This window comes from Trichosurus vulpecula, chromosome 1 (assembly GCF_011100635.1).
Source record: "Trichosurus vulpecula isolate mTriVul1 chromosome 1, mTriVul1.pri, whole genome shotgun sequence".
Taxonomy (NCBI): domain Eukaryota; kingdom Metazoa; phylum Chordata; class Mammalia; order Diprotodontia; family Phalangeridae; genus Trichosurus; species Trichosurus vulpecula.
The window spans coordinates 123,974,627-123,993,346 of NC_050573.1; the positions used below are offsets into that span (position 1 = coordinate 123,974,627).

At 36.2% G+C, this 18,720-nt stretch overlaps 1 protein-coding gene across 1 annotated transcript in view; it reads left to right on the forward strand.

Annotated features, from left to right (window-relative positions):
- EIF3H (eukaryotic translation initiation factor 3 subunit H) overlaps positions 1-18,203 on the forward strand; it is a 107,598-nt gene extending 89,395 nt beyond the window's left edge. Inside the window, exons 6-8 of the mRNA XM_036742030.1 lie at positions 12,189-12,309; positions 16,221-16,353; positions 17,908-18,203. Of these exons, the coding sequence (XP_036597925.1) occupies positions 12,189-12,309; positions 16,221-16,353; positions 17,908-18,005 (352 nt within the window). The 3' untranslated portion in view covers positions 18,006-18,203. The remainder of the gene's footprint in view (positions 1-12,188; positions 12,310-16,220; positions 16,354-17,907) is intronic.
- The last annotated feature ends 517 nt before the right edge of the window (positions 18,204-18,720 follow it).

An 18,720-nucleotide genomic window follows, 5' to 3' on the forward strand; every position in this document is an offset into this window, starting at 1 on the left:
CCTTGTTCTATTCCCTCTCAGTCCGTTATTAGATTTAATGACCAGCTGTAAGAGAGTGGGAATTAAAAAGCAAACAGAGTAAAAAGACTTTGAGGATTATGAATAGAGTTTAGCACTTAGTGACTCAGTTTCCTAGGAAAATTCTGAGCACTGGACCATTTATGACTAGATGCTAAAATACTCATGCGCAAATATTCTCCGAGTCATTTTTTAAACATTAAATTTTTTTGGTTACATTTAAAGTTCCGAAGTGTTTCCCTCCTTTCCTCCCCATCCTGCACTAGAGGCCACCATTTGAAACAGATTTACAAATTTGTGTAAAACCAAACTATGTGTACTTCTATTTATCAGTTCTTTCTCTGGCGGTGGATAGCATCTTCCTTTATAATTGATTTGAGTACTTAAGTACTCACAGTAACTTTTAGTTGTTCACAGTTATTCTTTGAACAATACTGTTGTTACTGTGTATAATGTTCTCTTGGTTCTGCTCACTTCACTTCTCATTATTTCATGCAAGTCTTTTCATGTTTTTCTAAAATCAACCAGCTCATCATTTCTTGCAGCACAGTAGTACTCTGTCGCAATCATATACTATTTTGGCCATTCCCCAGTTTATGGGCATCCCTTCAATTTCCAGTTCTTTGCTGCCACAAAGAGGCGTGCTGTAGATATTTTAAAATGCATAGGTTCTTTTCCTTTTAGCCTGATCACCTTGGGAAACAGACCTAATAGTTATATTGCTGGGTCAAAGAGTTTCCAGTTTTTTTTTTTTTTTAACTCTTTGGACATAATTCAAGATTGCTCTCTAAAATGGTTGGATCAGATCACAGTTCTACCAACAGTGTATTAATGTTTTTCTACATCCCTTCTAACATTTGTCATTTTCCTCTTTTATCATTTTAGCCAATCTGGTGGGTATGAGATGATATCTCAAAGTTGTTTTGATTTGCATTTTTCTAATGAATAATGATGTAGAACATTTTTTCATATGACTATATATAGTTTTGATTTCTTCATCGAAAAAACTGCCTGTTAATATCTTTTGACCATTTATCAGTTGAGGAATGACTCATTCTTATAAATTTGACACAGTTCTCTAGATTTAAGATATGAGACCTTTATTCAAGAAACTGTCTATAAAATTCCCCCCCCCCCACCCCCAAATTTTCTGCTTTTCTTCTAATCTTGGCTGCATTAGTTCTAAAACAAAACCCTTTTAATTTAATGTAGTCAAAATTATCTATTTTAAATTTTTTTATTCACAAATTCTTCTATCCATAATTCTGATAATATGTTCTGTGTTCTGGTTTTCTTATCATATCTCCCTTTATATCTAGGTCTTGTATCCATTTTGACCATATCTTGTTAAATGGTGTAAGCTATTGATCTCTTCCCAATTTCTGCCAGACTACTTTCCAGTTTTCTTGACAGTTTTTTACCAAATAGTGTAGTCTTATACCCAAAGCTTAAATCTTTACATTTGTCAGATAAGGTTACTATAATTTACTACTGTGTATGTTATGTCTACTCTTTTTCATTGAACTACCTTTCTGTTTCAAGGTCAATACCAGATAGTTTTGATAATTACTGCCTTATAGATTTGGTAATCCTAAACCTCCTTCTTTTACATTTTTTTCGTTTCTTTCTTATTCTTTACCTTTTGTTCTTCCAAATAAATTTTATTATTATTATTTTCTAGTTTGATAAAATAATTTTTGGTAATTTAATTGGGTTGGCATTGAATAAGTAAATTAGGTAGAATTGTAATTTTCATTATATTGTCTCTGCTCATCCATGAACAAGAAATATTTCTTCAGTTATTTAAATCTGACTTTATTTGTATAAAAAGCATTTTATAATTATGTTCATGTAGTTCCCGGGTTTGTCTTAGCAGGTATACTCCCAGGTATCTTATACAGTCTACAGTTAAATGGGGTATCTCTTCTTGCAGGGTGTTATTGGTGATATATAGAAATGCTGATGATTTACGTGGCTTTATTTTATGTCCTGCCACTTTGCTAAAATTAATTATTTCATCTGACTTTTTAGTTGAATCTCCAGGATTTTCCAAGTATATTGTCATATTGCTTGCAGAGAGAGACTGTTATTATTACTTCATTTCCCATTTTTATTCCTTTAATTTCTTTTTCTTCTCTTATTGCTATTGCTAGCATTTCTAATACAGTATTGAATAATATTGGTAATAATGGACATCCTTGTTTCACTCCTCATTTTATTATTGGGAAGGCTTCTAGCTTACAAATAATGCTTGCTAGTGGTTTTAGGTAGATTCTTCTTACTGTTTTAAGGAAAAATCCATTTATACCTATGCTTTCGAGTGTTTTTTTTTTTTAATAGGAATGAGTGTTGTATTTTGTCAGAAGCCCTTTCTGCTTCTATTGATAAAATATTATGATTTTCGTTACTGATATAATCAATTATGTTAATAGTTTTCCTTATGTTTTTTTCTTAAGTTTAGACTCACTTGTATATCAAACAAGTTAAAATTTGATGTGTTACCTAGAATTCATAATTAATTTTTTCCTTTATATCATTTTACTTACCTGACAGAGTTTGTGAATTCCATGTTCTAGCCATTTTTCAGTTCCCTTCATAAAGTTATATGCAGTAAACATAACCTTCTTTTCTCTCAAGTAACCAGTGAGCTAGTACATAAAATTTCTGTTCAAAGTGGCACTTCATAATGGCCAACAAAATGTTCACTATTCATTGCAGCAACAAAGATCTAGGCAGAAATGTTTATTTCAGTTTTCATCTTCTGCATTTAATTTTATGTGAAATAAGTAGTGGGCCTTGCTTTCCATATGAAGGTTTTTAAAGACTCAGTTGGTCTTTTTGTTGCAAGAACAAATGAAACAACACTGAAGCTGAAAATATAATGGACCATTGAATTTAACAGTTACAATTTTTTTTAAAAATTGCACCTTTATTGCTCTACATTTCACTTTCCTTATTAGTAACTTCATTTAGTATGCTGATTCGTTGTGCCAGTTGCCATAATATTTTCATAAATTCACCGAGAATCATAGTGAAGCAATTCCTTAAGCATTTTGCTTGGGCCCTGCCTTTCATCACCCACAAGTGGATAGGGTACCTAGTGATTTGATTTACATGACAATTTGTTCTTTAAATAAAGCATAGTAACAGACTTCATTCCTTTAAAAAATAGTGCCATTTTTATTTTATTAGGTAAAATTTTCAGCTACAGTTACTTCATAAAAGCTTTTATTATTGGGTAAAGGGGAATGACACAAGTCTTCAATTCTACATACATGAAAAATAATTGATTTTTTTTTCACTTCATTTTAAAATTAAAGTGACACCAAGTGTGGGGCATCAATCACCAAAGGTGATAAGAAAGAACTAGACTAGAGCATGCTTATTACTTTGTTTCTCTGTTCACATCTGTTTAAGTTATCTGTTTTCAGTTCTTTGTTTCCTTGGCAATGAAAGCAAACACTATATTACTGCAACTTCTAACAATAACTCTGTGTTTCATTATTCTGGTGAACTAGTCCTAAAGAGATTCTCATAAAATCAATCTCTATGCCTGATTTGATTTCCTGTGAATGTTATCTGTAGTAGAATTGTGAATTTATTAGACATGATGTCCTTTGAGGTCAGTATTGTGACAGTTTTTCGGTATTTCTGATACTGTTCAATTCTAATGAATTTTTCATTGTGCTACAAACTCAATAAAAAGCTCATTGTAACATTATAATAGATTTATGCTTGTTGTAACATTCAGCCATAGTACATATCACACAACTATCACATGTAAACCCTCTATATTAGGATAGTTTTGAAAGGCTTCCTTTAGAGGTGCCTTTCTATATTGGAATCATATTTATAATGTACCTATATCTCAAATGAGATGGCATATCATAAATGCAACTTGATATATATGGTGTCCCCAAAGTCTTAGTGCAATTGGGAGACTGTGTGTGTGTGTGTGTGTGTGTGTGTGTGTGTGTACACATATAATCAGTTATCAGACTAGTTTTTTGGTTTTTTTGGAGGGGGGGTGGAGGGGGTTGGTGAGGCAGTTGGAATTAAGTGACTTGTCCATGGTCCCACAGCTAGTACATGTCAAGTGTCTGAGGCTGGATTTGAGCTCAGGTCCTTCTGACTCCACTGCACCACCTAGATGCCTACTGGACTACTTTTTGAAGGAGTAAAAATAATTTCAAATAAAATGTCAAATTGTTAAGTTAATTGGAGAAAGTAAAACAATATGAAATATTTCAGGTGTAATTTTTGCCATTTTCCCAGATTTTTCACCTCCCATTCTCTATGCTATTCTGGTTTCTACAGCATCCCACATGCACATTTCTGTCACTCCATTGTGCTGAAACGTTACACTGAAAGGTTACTAATGATTTCCTCATTGGCAAAGACATTGTCATTTTCTCAGTCCTTATTTTCTTTATAAATATATAAGTACTGTTGAACTTTTTGAAGTTGTTCTTCGCTTTTTCTTTCTGGACACTTACTATACTGCTTCTCGTTCTACTTTTTCTGTTTCCTTTGGTAGTTCTTCATTATATTCCTTGAACTCATGCCATTTTTCAAGGCCCAGTCTTTGGTTTCATATATAACCTCTGTGCTTTTTTCCATTAGATTGTATCAGTTCCTCTGCCCTTCCACTGATGTAGTTGTAAACCCCTCCATTCCTTTTCATCTCAAATGATATTTTTTTTCTTGTTGACTTCCCTCTCCATTCTTCTATAGATGTTGCATCCAACACCCTGGGAGTATTAACTCCCAAGTATTCTATGAATTTTATAATTATTAAAATGGAATGCCCTTTCCAGGTTTTATCTTGGATTTTGTTATTCTTACATAGGCTGTTGATTTTAATGTTTTTATTTAGTGTAGTCTGCAAATTTACTGAAGCTGTGCATTGTGTTAGTTTCTTTGTTGATTTCCTAGGAATTTTAATGTAAACCATTATAACATTAGCATATAGCTATAGTTTTATCCCTCCCCCCATATTTCTACTTTTAATTTCTTCCTCTTATTTCTTATTGCTATTGCTAGCATTTCTACTATATCAAATAAAGAAGTCCTTTTCTACTTTGAAAAAAAAAGTTATAAAATGAAAACATAGAATTGTTTGCATTGAGAGGACACTGGAAGTTTCCCAGTAAATGCAGGAGCAAAGCAAGAATGCCTTTTGTACTATGATTATTCGATATAATTCTAAAAATGCTAGCTATGGCAATAAGAAAGGAGAAAGTAATTGAAGGAATGAGCTTAAAGAGGAGACCAAATTTGCTGGTAGCATGATTTTATTTAAAAATTGAGACAAACAATAATGTTAGAAAAGGAGCATCAATAAGCCCACAAAAATAATATTTCTATTCAGCAGTAACAATTTGTGTGGAAATAATAGAACTAGAAATCCCATTCAAAATAACTATGAAATGCTTGAAGGTATACATACCGGGGCACGCTTAAGATTTATATAAATACAATTATAGAACATTTTGAAGAAATTTAAAAAGTCTTTTTATTCAAATTTATTTAATATATTTAGTTTTCAGCATTGATTTTCACAAAAGTTTGAATTACAAATTTTTTCCCCGTTTCTACCCTCCCCCCACTACAAGATGGCGTATATTCTGGTTGCCCCATCCCCAGTCAGCCCTCCCATCTGTCACCCCACTCCCCTCCCATCCCCCTTTCCCTTCTTCTCTTGTAGGGCAAGATAAATTTCTATGCCCCATTGCCTGTGTATCTTAGTTGTTTTTGAACATCTGTTTTTAAAACTTTGAGTTCCAAATTCTCTCCCCTCTTCCCTCCCCACCCACCCTCCCTAAGAAGGCAAGCAATTCAACATAGGCCACATTCGTATCATTATGTAAAACCCTTCCACAATACTCATGTTGTGAAAGATTAACTATGTTTTGCTCCTTCCTAACCTATCCCCCTTTATTGAATTTTCTCCCTTGACCCTGTCCCTTTTCGAAAATGTTTGTTTTTGATTTCCTCCTCCCCCTGTCTGCCCTCCCTTCTATCATCCCCCCTTTTTTATCTTCTTCCTCCTTTCCTGTGGGGTAAGATACCCAATTGAATGTGTATGGTATTCCCTCCTCAGGTTAAATCTGATGAGAGCAAGATTTACTCATTCCCCCTCACCTGCCTCCTCTTCCCTTCCTACAGAACCACTTTTTCTTGCCACTTTTATGCGAGATTTACCCCATTCTATCTCTCCCTTTCTCCCTCTCTCAATATATTCCTCTCTTATCCCTTAAATTGATTTTATTTTTTTAGATATCATCCCTTCATATTCAGCTCACCCTGTGCCCTGCGTGTGTGTGTGTGTGTGTGTGTGTGTGTGTGTGTATGCATATTCCTTTCAGCTACTATGATATTGAGGTCTCATGAATCATACACATCATCTTTCTATGTAGGAATGTAAACAAAACAGTTCAACTTTAGTAAGTCCCCTGCAATTTCTTTTTCTTGATTACCTTTTCATGCTTCTCTTGATTCTTGTGTTTGAAAGTCAGATTTTTCTATTCAGCTCTGGTCTTTTCACTGAGAAAGCTTGAAAGTCCTCTATTTTCTTGAAAGTCCATATTTTGCCTTGGAGCATGATACTCAGTTTTGCTGGGTAGGTGATTCTTGGTTTTAATCCTAGCTCCATTGACCTCCGGAATACCATATTCCAAGCCTTTCGGTCCCTTAATGTGGAAGCCGCCAGATCCTGTGTAATCCTGATTGTTTTTCCACAATATTCAAATTGTTTCTTTCTGGCTGCTTGCTGTATTTTCTCCTTAATCTGGGAGCTCTGGAATTTGGCGACAATGTTCCTAGGAGTTTTCTTTTGGGGATCTATTTGAGGAGGCGATCTGTGGATTCTTTCAATTTCTATTTTACCCTCTGGCTGTAGAATATCAGGGCAATTCTCCTTGATAATTTCTTGAAAGATGATATCTAGGCTCTTTTTTTGATCATGGCTTTCAGGTAGTCCAATAATTTTTAAATTATCTCTCCTGGATCTATTTTCCAGGTCAGTAGTTTTTCCAGTGAGACATTTCATATTGTCTTCCAGTTTTTCATTCCTTTGGTTCTGTTTTATAATATCTTGATTTCTCATAAAGTCACTAGCTTCCACTCGCTCCAGTCTAATTTTTAAGGTAGTATTTTCTTCAGTGGTCTTTTGGACCTCCTTTTCCATTTGGCTAATTCTGCCTTTCAAGGCATTCTTCTCCTCATTGGCTCTTTGGAGCTCTTTTGTCATTTGAGTTAGTCTATTTTTTAAAGTGTTGTTTTCTTCAATATTTTTTTCAGTATTTCTTTGGGTCTCCTTTAGCAAGTCGTTGACTTGTTTTTCATGGTTTTCTTGCATCACTCTCATTTCTCTTCCCAATTTTTCCTCTACTTCTCTAACTTGCTTTGCCAACTCCTTTTTGAGCTCTTCCATGGCCTGAGACCAGTTCATGTTTTTCTTGGAGGCTTTTGGTGTAGGCTGTTGGCCTTTGTTGACTTCTTCAGGCCATATGTTTTGGTCTTCTTTGTCACCAAGGAAGGATTCCAAAGTCTGAGGCTGAATCTGGGTGTGTTTTCGCTGCCTGGCCATGTTCCCAGCCAACTTACTTCACCCTTGAGTTTCTCGTCGGGGTATGACTGCTTGTAGAGCAAAGAGTACTTTGTTCCAAGCTTGAGGGGATGCGCCATTGATTTCAGAGGTATTTCTGTACAGCCAGCTCTGCCACACCAGCACTCCTCCTTCCTCAAGAACCACCAACCCCGACCTGTCACAAATCTTCAGCGGGCTCTGCACTCCTGCTCTGATCAGCCACTTAATTCCTCCCACCACGTGGGCCTGGGGCCAGAAGTAACTGCAGCTGTAGTTCTGTAGCTGCACCTCCCCCGCTGCCCCTGGGTCGCGAACTCTGTTCCTCGCAGCTTTTCCCACTAACCTTCTCTGTTGTCTGTGGTGTTTGTGGGTTGAGAAGTCTGGTAACTGCTACAGCTCACTGATTCAGGATGCTAGGGCCTGTCCTGCCCGGCTGCTGGTCTGGGTGGTCCTGCTGCCTCCCGCGCTGAGCTCTGTTCCCCTCCACTCCATGCATGATAGACCTCATCCAGCGACCATCCAGGCTGACCTGGGCTGGATCCCTGCTTCCCTCTGCTATTTTGTGGGTTCTGTAGTTCTAGAATTTGTTCAGAGCCATTTTTTACAGGTTTTTGGAGGGACGTGGTGGGGACCTCGCGCAAGTCCCTGCTTTCCAGCCGCCATCTTGGCTCCACCCCCTAAAAAGTCTTAAGTAATTGGTAGTATATTTGTTGTCCATGGTTGGACTTTACCAATTTAATGCTACCAAAATTAATCAGTTAATCAGCTTTAGTGTTATAAGAATTAAACTCCAAAGGAAATACAGTATTGAACTTGGCTGAAGTATACCAGAAATGATTTGGAGGAGGGAAAAAAACACTAGAATTTCAAAAGAAGGAAGAACAAAAGGGTAATTGCACTTTTAGACCTTATTATATTAAAAAAAGTGTTAATCAGTAGTTTCAGAAAATAGAAAATATGATCAGTGGAACAGGCTAGATAAGGAAAATTTAGAAGCAGTTGAATTAACCCATTTAAAAATATGAATTCATATCAGTATTTATAATTTGATACAGACTTCCTAGAAAATAGTTTGGCAGAAATTAAGTTTATGCCAACATCTTATACCATGTACCACAGTGACCTGATTTCTAAAATATCACACCATGGCAGAATATGAATGAACCACAATCATATTTCAACCAACATATACATGAAAATTATTCCTGCTGTAATCCCCCACTCCCTTTTTCGGATTGCTGTAATATTATTATGAAGGTTTTCCTAACAAAATACTTAGGAAGCTAAGAAAATATGAGGCCAGTAGGTATCTCTCAATAGAATTGAGGTCAAAAAGTGTGAAGAAACCATTCTTAAAAGAACTGCAAATTAAATCTTTACTAATTAAGAGAAATGCAAATCCAGACAATACTCAGGCCTTATTTCACACTCAACAAATTAGTAATATTGTCATTGAAATTAGAGTAAACTGGGGCAGCTAGGTGGCACAGTCAGTAGAGCACTGCAGTCAGTAGAGCACCGGCCCTGGAGTCAGGAGGACCTGAGTTTGAGTCTGGCCTCAGACACTTGACACATGACCTTGGGCAAGTCACTTAACCCCAATTGCCCTGCCAAAAAGCAAAAAAAAAAAAAAAAGAAATTAGAGTAAACTGAGGCACAAAGTTTACAACATAAGATTAGAAATGGGAAACTTATATGTTTGTATATGTACATATATATATATATTGTTATATAAAATGGTGCTATTCACAGTAATGATCTTAAATCATTAAAAATTTTATCTAGTACGTACATTCCCAAAGTGGGCAATACCACCCCCGGGGGGGGGTGCTGGAATATTGGGGTGGAGGGGGGCAGTAGTAGCCTTGGGTGTAATTGGGGGCCACTGAATAAAATAAGGGTATGGTGGAAGTGTAAAGAAGAGAAGAAAATTTTGAAAAACCATTCATACGTGTTTATCTGTTGTGTAATGGAGTTAAAGTCATGGTTACATTATTTTCCAAATAAACACACAAAATGATCAGTAATCAAGTCTGCCTACAGGTCTTAATAAGCAGGTGTTGGCAGGAAAACATGTTGAGCATTATTGGGAGGTCCAGCGTGCATGCTCAGGAATATGTGCATGTAATAACTTGTTTATAATATAATACTGTATAGTTATGTGATGCAATATAGTGTCACCAAAATTTTCGTGCAAGAAAAACCCATACATTTGCAGTAAATTATTACATTTAAGAAGGATCATTTTTAAAAACAAAACAAAACTTTTTTTTTTAATGATGCAGATTTCAAAAAAGCCATTAAAGATTTAAAGAAAGTAGATTTCCAGAGGGGCACTGAGTAATTAATAAGTTTGGGAGCACCTGAGGTACTGTCTTACCAGTGTGTGTGCTCCCTTTAGCAATTCTAATCTCAGCCTGTCCACATCCTCTCAGAAACGCCCCCTACTTTGGAATCCATCACTCCTTGTCTTACCAGCACTCATGCCCCTGTCAGACATCAGATGTGGATCACTTCCACCTTTTACCTCCTCACATGCTGTTGAACAGAGTTAGAGAAAATTATACAACTGTGCCAATTGTGTATGTTATGCATTCAGATTATCCAGCTTCAAGCAGGGAGGGCCTCACCACAGCATGTCAATCATTTTATTTCTCCATAATTGGTTCCCTAACTCACTCCCCTTGGAAGCTATTTCAGACCTTCTCTCTTGTCCTCAAGCCTCCACACTTTAACTGAGGACCTCATCTCTTTTCTGAAAAAAACTGAGGGCAATCACTCTGTTGCCTTTTTCCCTTTTCTGATTTGAAATGAATTTCAAATCCCCTTTCCTTCTTTTCTCCCAGTCTTTGACAATAAAGTGGTCCTTCAAGGAGTACCTCAGTCACCACCCACTGCACCCCCTTAGTTGTTGTACCTCTTCCCCCACCCCAATCATCCATATCACGTCCCCTAACTGTAGGTATTTTTTGAGGTTGTCCTGGTCTCTTTTTGCTTCTCCTTCTCCCTCTGTATCAGCAGTTCTCAGACTTTCTGGTCTTAAGAACCCTTTACACTCTTAAAAATTGAGGACCCCACTTCAAAGATTTTGTATTTGTCAGTTATATCTAAATATAGATGTATTTACTGTATTTAAAATTAAAATGTCTTAGTATTATTATAAAAAAGTTATGACCTCGAAGACCTCCTAAGAGCTTCTCAGGTACCACCTATAGTCCCTGGGCTACACTTTGAGATCTGCTGTAGTATGTTATCTTGTTTAGTGATCTCATCAGCTTCTAACCATTGAATTTATCATCTATATGCAGATGACTCACAGATCTCTCTATTCAGTCCCAGTTTCTCCTCTGAGCTTCATTCCCATATCCTTAACTGCCTGTTGGATATTTCAAACTGGTGTCCATAGTAAAACTTACTCTCTTTGTCCTCCAAGCTTACCCTGCTTTCAAACTAATGTGTTTCTGTTGAAGACACCAGAATTCTTTTAGCATCCCCAGTTTATAACCTTGGTGTTATCTGTGACTTCTTACTCTCCATTAATATTGCATTTTTATTCCTTCAATATTTCTCACATCTGGTCTCTCTAAGGAACTGTTACTTAGTTCAGGCTTTCTTCACTTCTTGACTCTATTATTATAATGTTCTCCTAATTGGTCTTCCTGCCTCACATCTCTGCTTTCCAGTTCTTCCTCCACAAAGTTGTCAAAGTGCTTTTCCTAAAATGTGTATTTCTTTATGCTACTTCCCTAACTATTAAACTCCAATGGCTCCTTATTGCCTCTAGGATAAAATGTAAAGGGATCTGTCCAGCTTTTACAACCCTTTACTTCCTGCCTCCCAAACTATCTTTTCCAGCATCATTACACATTGCTCCCCATTCCCTACACTCTGGGATCCATCCATACTGGCTTTCTCTCTGTTCCTCGTACGTGGCACCACATCTCTCTCCTCAGTGCCTCTGTATTGGCCATGCCCTATCCCTGGAATATACCACCTTTGACTTGCGCCTCACAGAATCTCCTATCCCCACCTCACCAAAAACAAATCAACCAAAAAGACCCCTGAAAATGTTTTTTGTCCTTAACTACCTTGTATTCATTTGCATTTATTTTCTTTATATTTAGTCTATATATACTTATGTGTGTACATGTTATCTCCCCATTAATATGTAAACTCCTTGATTGTAAGGATTGTTTCATTCTTTGTATTTTTTTTTGTTAATTTCAGCAGTCATTGGGTTGGGTGTGTGTGTGTGTGTGTGTGAGAGAGAGAGAGAGAGAGAGAGAGAGAGAGAGAGAGAGAGAGCGCATGCATGCTCAGGTTGGGGGCAGGGGGAGAATGAGAATGAGAACATTTTTGGATCCTAAGTAAGATTTTCATAGCATAGCAATTCTTTTTGTGTAAGGCTTTGTAAGGCTTTCATAATTATGAAGTTTACTGTCAATATCCAGAGAACTGGTTGATTTTGAACCCCAGGACAGAGTTAGCATCACCAGTAGAATTTCCCCCTTTCTTGCCCTTTACCCCTTGCAAAATTGTAATGATGCCATAAGGAAATATGTTTTGCTTTGAATTCTAGTAATCATCTGGGGAAGAGCCTGCAATTATTGATGGACAGAGTGGATGAAATGAGCCAGGATATTGTTAAATATAACACCTATATGAGAAACACCAGTAAGCAGCAGCAACAGAAGCATCAGGTGGGTATTATGGAGAGATTTAAGAAAGACTAACAAATATTTTTGGAATATTGTGTTTCATGAAGTTGCATTCATTAAAACTTACATTATCTTTGGTGAAGCATTGAATGTGAACTGACAGCTATTAAAAGTTTATAAGGCTTACTTGTCTATGGGCATTTCCTTTAATGTTATATTTTCAAGCAGTTGTTAATAATGATTGTCCCCTTTAAAAGAGATGGTAACATCAGCTGGCATACTTGGCTGAGATTTCAGTGCCAAAGTTATACAAATAAGAGGGATGCATTTACTTGGAAAAGAGTTTCCAGAGTTTCACACCTCATTTCATTACTAACTATAATTGTTTTAGTAGTGGCTCATAGCAGCATAGTTAGCAAGTCTTTTTTACTTCATTTAAAAACTAAGCAATTGTGATTAAGAACAGGCAATTTTGTTAGGAAATAATAAGCCAACCACTGTGAAGAGAAGTGCAGAGAGGGAGGGTGGAAATTACCTGAATATTGTCTTACAGACACATACCTGGAAAGGATATTTAACCTTTGCTTTAGTAGTATCACCTGAAGGCCACACATACTTTTTATATTTATTGGAAAATTGTTTTGTACTGCATTGCTATAAAATATTCTAAGCATTTGATTTCCTAGATAAGATGATTTCAAATCAGAATATATCTTTGAAAGATAGTGTATCTTTGACTACTAGACCTTCATAGATTATTTTAAACTGAGTCATATTTGGATTTTTAAGCAATTCCACACATCCTCCCTATTCCCCCACCTCCACCCCACTCCCTCTTTAATAAAGTAGTATTTTCTCAAATTACTTTTTGATAAATCATTTTTTAGTAATTCAAGATCTATTTCTCCCCATTCATACATTGTTAGAAATGATTATTACATTCTCAGTCCAGGCCGAAAGTGTCCATGATACACCTCATATACAGAACATCTCTAACTTAGGGTGGGGCTCTTTATTTTAAGGCAAGGAATGGGGGTGCTGGTCACACGAAGGTGACTGTGAGGTCTTCTAAAGGTGTCCTCTCACCCATCTGCATTTCAGAGAACATTGTCAGGCCTCTAGACTTCATGGTCACTGAAGTTAGATTCGGAAGTTTTAGGGTGAAGACGAGGACTAGGCTTGTGGAGGTTGTGGAATTGGTGTTATGGAGAATGGGACTGTGCCCTTTGACCTTCAGAGTCTGCTTCTAGGCCTATAAGCCAAGAAGGCCCTTAGCCAAAAGAAAGGCCCCACCCCCACCCATACCACAATACATATAATGGTCCTTTTGGTTGTAGCAAATAATGGGAAAAAAAGGAGGTGCCCATTGAATGAACACTGATTCAGCAAATTGTGGCACATAAATAAAATAGAATATTAATGTGCTCTAGGAAAGAATGAACATAATAAATACATAGAATGTAGAATACATAGACACATTTACATGAACTGATGCAAAGTGAAGTAAGCAGACCCAGGAAAACAGTATACTCAATGACTTGAACCACCACAATCAATTGAAAAAGAATAGTACAAAATTATAAAGAACAAGCTTGGTCCTAAAGAAGAGATATAAAATTCCCTTCCACCTTAGAGACACACTTCCACCCCCCAACACATACTCTTTTATAGTGATGGGAGTTCCTCAAGTGTGAGACACTGTAAGTGGTAGTAGATTTGGGGGGGAATGCATTGATTGATTTTGCCTATTTTTTTCTCTAAAAATATTCATTGTTATAAGGGATGAGTCTTTGGGTGGGCAGAGGGAAGGGATATGGAGAAATGTAGGCCACATAGAAACAAAATATACCAAAGAAAATCTTTTATTAAAGGGAGAATGGAATAAGTAATTGAGGTGGGAGAGTAAACAGTAGTGGTGGCAATGTTAAGGTAGCAGGCGGTATAGAAGGGTTACTTTCTTCCCTTACTTTTTCTTAGCCATTCTACTCTGGATTGGCTCTGGTTTAAAGTACATTTTGGAGGAGGCCCAGTAGGGGAGCTGTGTTGGTCACAGGTCACAGGGAAAAGGAGAGGAAGGGGGGGTGGAAATCTCTGGTAATAGAACTGGAAGGGAAGGGCTTATATTTCTAGGTAGGCAGTATGTAAGTTTGAGGTCTTACCTATTATACCTTTTTACGAACAGTTATAAAACTGTGAAATAGTTTTTACATGGACATCTTTGTTGGTATAGTGCTTAGCCAGAATACTGTTGAATCTGTACCTAATTTAAATTATTCCTGTATATTCACTGAAAGATAAATTAAATCATTTCACCAGAACTTCCAACAAAGTAGGAGAAAAGAAAGGTGAATTTGAGCTTCCTTTCTCCTGGACATCATTTTGAAGTATCATGAAGGCAGTGAAATGATTAATGAATATATCCAAATTCTCAAGTTCCAAGAGTTTATTAATATATTTTCTTATATCTTTTTACTATTCTATAAGTCAGCCTTGAATATAGTTTTCATAAATGATCTGTGTCTTCAGCATTGGGTGCTTGATTTTAACCACATTTAGCAGGAGCATCTAAGCTTTCTGACCTCTTGCTTTTCCTTTCTGTAATGTAATGTAATGTAATGTAATGTAATGTAACTTCATCAGCCTGTGCTTGAGGGAATTGATCCTTTTGATTTTGATAAATGTCAGAGTACTACCTGATTTTAGTCATTAATAACTATCCGTTTTTTCTGCAAGAATTTGCAATTTTATTCGTATATTTCTTCTACAGATTGAGATTACAGTGCTTCCATATTTTAGTAAATGGTCTTTATGAATTACTATGTTAAAAAAATGCATAACCCTGCTGGGACCTTCATTACAAGTGTGTCTGAAATTTAGGCTGTTTCTTGAAACAGCCTACAGTATCTATCACTGGACCCTTTCTCTAGGCCTAGTGGCCAGTTTGGTAGCTGCTTCCAGAGTTTAGAGCTTTTGAGAACACAAATCATCTCTACATTTCAGTGAATGATTTTTCTCCTTGAGCAATATCAAAGATTGCTGAGAAGGCTCCAGATTTTGTGAATTGACAATAACCTGATATTTAAAGGATTGTTGTAATTTCTTTACTTGATTGTTCTAAGTAATCTTCAGTCTTTCAGAAGTTGTTTTCTGGCTTATAATTAGGCTGTTCTTGCATTTTCTTCTTGTTTTATCATAAAATCATAGACAATAGTATATTCACAGAACTTCAAGAGATCTAGGTACCTAGCTTAGGGAAAATCTAAGTTCACCCAGGATAAATGGTTTTCTATCCAATTCTTTTGGTTCTTGGGGAATAGTCATAACCTCTCAGGTGATTCTTAAGGACTGAAGTTCTCAAACATTTTCCCCCTTTTTTTGCCACATTTCAATAGCAAGCCTCTTGACTTTCTTAAAAAATCTGATTGCATTTTATATACAAATTACTACATAATATGATAATTGAGGTTTTTTTTTTTCCCTCCATTTTTCATTTTGGGCATAAATTTTTCTGCTTTTTCCAGCTAGTCATAACTCAGCCTCTTTATGACCAGAATGGTCTTAGAGATCATGTAGTCTAACACAAACATATGTCCTTTTGACCCAATGCTATTACTGTCTTTTACTATTAAAATGATTTAGTTTTTACACTGTACTTCATACTGACAAAATTCTTTGAAATAAATTTCAGCTGTTCAGGAGCACCTGTCAGGTGAAGGGACATTTTTCTTCATGTTTTTACAATTTTTCCAGGGTCATGTAGTCAGTATAGAACTAGGATTAGAATTGAAAGCCTTAAAGTGATTAAGAAAGTGGGGGAGGGAATGTGGTAGGTTGGGGGTGGTGGGAATCCAGAGCCTTAGAGTCATTGCCTGTTACATAAATCATGGAAACCATTTTTCCTCAAGCTAGTGGCCAATTTGATAATGCAAACATGGTTTTCCTCTCATTTCCAGTATCAGCAACGCCGTCAGCAGGAGAATCTACAGCGCCAGAGTAGAGGAGAACCTCCCCTCCCTGAAGAGGACATGTCCAAACTCTTCAAACCTCCTCAGCCTCCTGCTAGGATGGATTCACTCCTTATTGCAGGTATTATCTCTCCCTAATGTCAACCATTTTGCAGTTCTACTCACCTGTATTCATAGAAAATATAAGAAAAGGAAAATGGGGAAAGGGAAAAAAAACAAATTGGTTGAAGAAAAATGAAAAGTAATTAAGAAGGATATGTGGTAATGAATTACCTTCCAGTGTACTAATGCTTAAACACTGGATAAATAACAGTTTCATGGGTCTTTTAAAAAAATAATAATAATAAATCAAGTTTATTCCTCTCTCTCTGGAGTCCCAGAATTCTTTTAAGGTGAAGTGGTTTTATTTCAGCCATACGTATCAAACCTTTCAGTTATGCTTTCTCAGAATACATCTAAACTTAAACATTTTAAATAAGGCATCATTGCATTTGTAGATTCTTTACAATTTCGTGGTTTTATGTGAGACCTCTTTCAAATTTAGCAGGAAAACAATTATGCTCTAATAAGAAACACGTTTATACTTTTTTTTCCTTTTAAACATGTGGCAATAAGTACCATTCTCTTAATGTGGACTTAAATTTGGGCTAAAGAATATAATTCTTGATTCATTTGCCTTTAAGACACTTAACTCTTTCAACCTTTGAATAATGGGATGTAAACTTGATCTATTAATATATTAATGTAAAATAAATCACTTATGGTTTTTACTTCATTATAATGAATTCATAAAAATGTGATTAGGGCGTGGTTTGAGTCAGTATATCTTTTGTCTGTGGGAAATTCATAATGCTCACAGAAAGTTTTTCAGTTTCCATTCAAATGACATAGCACTGTATTTCATAGTGTGTAAATGTCATAAAATAATCTTGCTCACAAATTGAGCATAAATCTCATAAATTGATTGCCATGTGGTTTAGATACATATAGTGTTTCTAGTGAATTCTAGAAATCAAAATAAACTGTGCAATTACATACTTAAGAAAGACTGGAATTTTTGTCACATGCTCATCATATTTATGTGAAGTCTTAGTAAGCCAATGCTTGGACCAAAATGGGTAAGTTCCATTTGTCCATTAGGCTTAGAACAGTTCCAGTCATATTCCTGAATAGTCAGCAAACTTTGATTGATGATACTAAAGTTTACTTGTTGTTAACAACTTTCTTAGCAGTATTTTCCCTTTCTTTTGGAAACACTGTATAGTGGAAGTATTTTGACTAAAATTTGAATTTGTTTTTCAAGGAAGCCTTACATTTAGCCTTGACATCAGGAGCAACAATTAGAGTTGTAAAAAAAGTAGAGTGATATATTTTTAGAAATATCATCATCTTTCCTCTTGGATGTTTTCAAGCAGAAGCTAGGTGGTTGAATATGTGATCTTGGGGATTCTTTTAGTTATTAGTTGAATTAGCTGGTTGCCAAGGTCCTTTCCTCTCAAATTCTGTGACTCTGGTATTCTTCTTTTGCACTGTTTTAAAAAAATAGAATATTTTGTTATAGGCATCATAACTGATAAAACTGGTTCTTTCGTTCTAATTTTCTTATTGTAGTAGGTGTTTATTTCCTTCGCTTCATACAGCTCATGGCACTTTTATTTCTCTCTTTCATTGATAGGCCAAATTAACACTTACTGCCAAAACATCAAAGAGTTCACTGCACAGAACTTGGGCAAACTCTTCATGGCTCAGGCTCTCCAAGAATACAACAACTAGAAGGAGGAAACGCTTGACTTCTGGTTTGATAAGTTGTTTCCAGATAAGGTGCTGATGTGTACTCTGAGATCACCTGTGGACAGCTCTTCCAAGAAGTAGAATTTTCCTAATGAAAATGACAGTACTCATTTGATATCATTGACTCACTTTGGCTGTGAAATTGTTCTTACGAAAAAATAAAATTTGTTTTCAATATTCTTACTGTTTTCTGATTTGGTCCTTAGTCTGATCTACACCTGAGTTGCTCCCTGTTTCTTATTACATGCATGCACAAATCACTGAATAGAGTTACCTCAGGTTATCTGACCTCATACCCTGAGTTCACTTCTTAATCTCAAAGTGCTGTATTTTAGTCATAACACTTCAACTCTGTTAGCCCCAAACCTGACCGTGGATTATTTCCCTTAATGTTACATATATCACATTTAATTGCTACCAGTCCACTCTTCTGGCTTTGGAGGCAAAAGGCTTGTCCTGTAATTCATGGTGAGGCTCCTTAACCCCAAATCTCCTCAATCCCCAAAACAGACCCTATAATTCTAATTCAGTGAACCTTAAGGTTGTTGGTTGGTCATCAATGAAAGCTCATAGAATTATGTATCATTTTGTCCACAAACTCTGTGCCTTACAGGAATTTCAAGAGCTCATAGTGAAATAAATGTTCAGTGCTATATTTTCTGATCTTTTGGGGACAGTGGGCTTCGGAATTGTTATG